The sequence below is a fragment of the Dama dama genome, chromosome 33 (assembly GCF_033118175.1).
Source record: "Dama dama isolate Ldn47 chromosome 33, ASM3311817v1, whole genome shotgun sequence".
In the NCBI taxonomy this organism is placed as follows: domain Eukaryota; kingdom Metazoa; phylum Chordata; class Mammalia; order Artiodactyla; family Cervidae; genus Dama; species Dama dama.
In genome coordinates, this window is record NC_083713.1 from 9,977,336 (window position 1) to 9,978,981 (window position 1,646).

The 1,646-nt window shown below is 38.7% G+C and overlaps 1 protein-coding gene across 1 annotated transcript; it reads right to left on the reverse strand.

Annotated features, from left to right (window-relative positions):
- Positions 1-902: 902 nt before the first annotated feature.
- Positions 903-1,342, reverse strand: C33H2orf88 (chromosome 33 C2orf88 homolog). Its single transcript, XM_061135622.1, has one exon. The coding sequence runs from the start codon at positions 1,297-1,299 to the stop codon at positions 1,012-1,014; it is 288 nt and encodes a 95-aa protein (XP_060991605.1). The 5' UTR covers positions 1,300-1,342; the 3' UTR covers positions 903-1,011.
- Between the last annotated feature and the right edge of the window lie 304 nt (positions 1,343-1,646).

The following is a 1,646-nucleotide window of genomic DNA, read 5'->3' on the forward strand; positions in this document are numbered from 1 at the left end:
GAGGAGTATTTGATCTTTTGTAATAACTGCACATCTCCATGCATAATCCGAATAGTCATCTGAAGGGTGCCTGTCCATGTACCAGTCCCTTGTGTCTGTGAGACAGTAACACTTAACACACGTGTGGTGCTGAGATCAGGCTCTTCTTGCCACCTTGTCAGCTAGGGCTTCTGTTACTTTATAGTTCTCTGGATTGCTGTTTATAAAAGCTAGGCATGCTGGTTTTCTTGTATAGTAATATCACTGGGCTACCTAATTCAATGCAGTAAACATTGTCATGACTTCTATAAATTGTATCTTGTTAAGATGCTTATATGCAAAGTCTGAATCATCCAATAACAGCTGTGATTAGTTACGGCCCTGACTAACTATCCAGGTGATAGGTATGCTTTTCATCTACATAAGTAATGATTTAATTACGGACAAGGTTCATGGTAGACCTCTTCCACATGTGTTGCTTTCTTATGTTTGACCATTTGTGTTAAGGAGGGATCCAAACCTTGACCCAAAAGGTTTTGACAAACAAAACCCATCGTTAACCACTCTGACTTGAGTGCCATTCCCTTACCCAAGCATTTCAAGAAAAACCTTTTCGTACCTTGTGGTTTTTGTTTAAACTGACAGTTATTTTAAAGAAATGTCTTTAAAATAACCAGTTGTAAACCCAAGGTGCTTTTAAAATTCTTATTTCTTTGGTGATGGCATTACTGCCTCTGGAAGGAAGTGGTGTGACACACAGCTGATTGATTCCTGTGGCTCCAGAGGACTTACATTTAAACCTTTAGTGACTAAAATCCAAGACCACGCAGAGAGAAACTGCTGTTAATGTAGAACTGCTTAAAACACTTCATTTTAGGTATTAGACTCTTGAAGCTATTGTAATATTTTTCTTTACACCCAGATGGAGTTATTTGTATTTATTCACACCAGTTTCTGTTATTGTTTCATGTATTTAAACTAGCACCAACTTTATCCACAGTTCAAGAAAGTGTTGTCATCTTACACATAGAATCAAGGCCCTTCACTCTCAATATATGGGATGTCATGGTACTTGAGGTTGTTGCCTGCCCACTGCTGCAAGGCATCACTCAAGATTTCCTGGGACAGGTGCTGTGCAAATTCGAAGACCACAATTTGAGGCCCTGGGGGTTCCTTCACTTCCTCTTTGACACTAACTAGAGAAGGTCTCCTGGGTAGAAATTTCTCTTCAGGCATAAAGGTTTCTTCACTCACATGCCTCTTCTCACTCTCAAGTGTGGTGGGAAATGGGAAAGTTTGCTTTGATTTCATGCAGCCCATGTTATGAAGAGCTCTGACTGAGTGAAGGAAAGCAGTAGCAAAGACTACTTCAATAGCATCTTTGGAAAACACCAAGCATTGTCCACTTGATACTGACCAGTGTTTTTCCTCTCCAGGACACTTCAGAAATCAATATTCCCTTTCACCAATCTTCACATGTAGTGTTTTATCTGTCAAGAGAAGGTAAATTTCATTTTGAAGTCATATAATGCAAATACTGCCCAATTTGGTAGCAAGTAGAAACAAATCTTTACCACTTTACTAAGGTATCAACAGCTTTATCTTACCAATAGAAAAGATAATCATTCAAAACTGGCAATTAAGAAATAGGAAAACATTTTTTCAAG

What these genes read in the sequence shown, in the direction of transcription:
- C33H2orf88 (XM_061135622.1), bottom strand. Translation starts at nt 1,299, where the DNA reads ATGGGCTGCATGAAATCAAAGCAAACTTTCCCATTTCCCACCACACTT.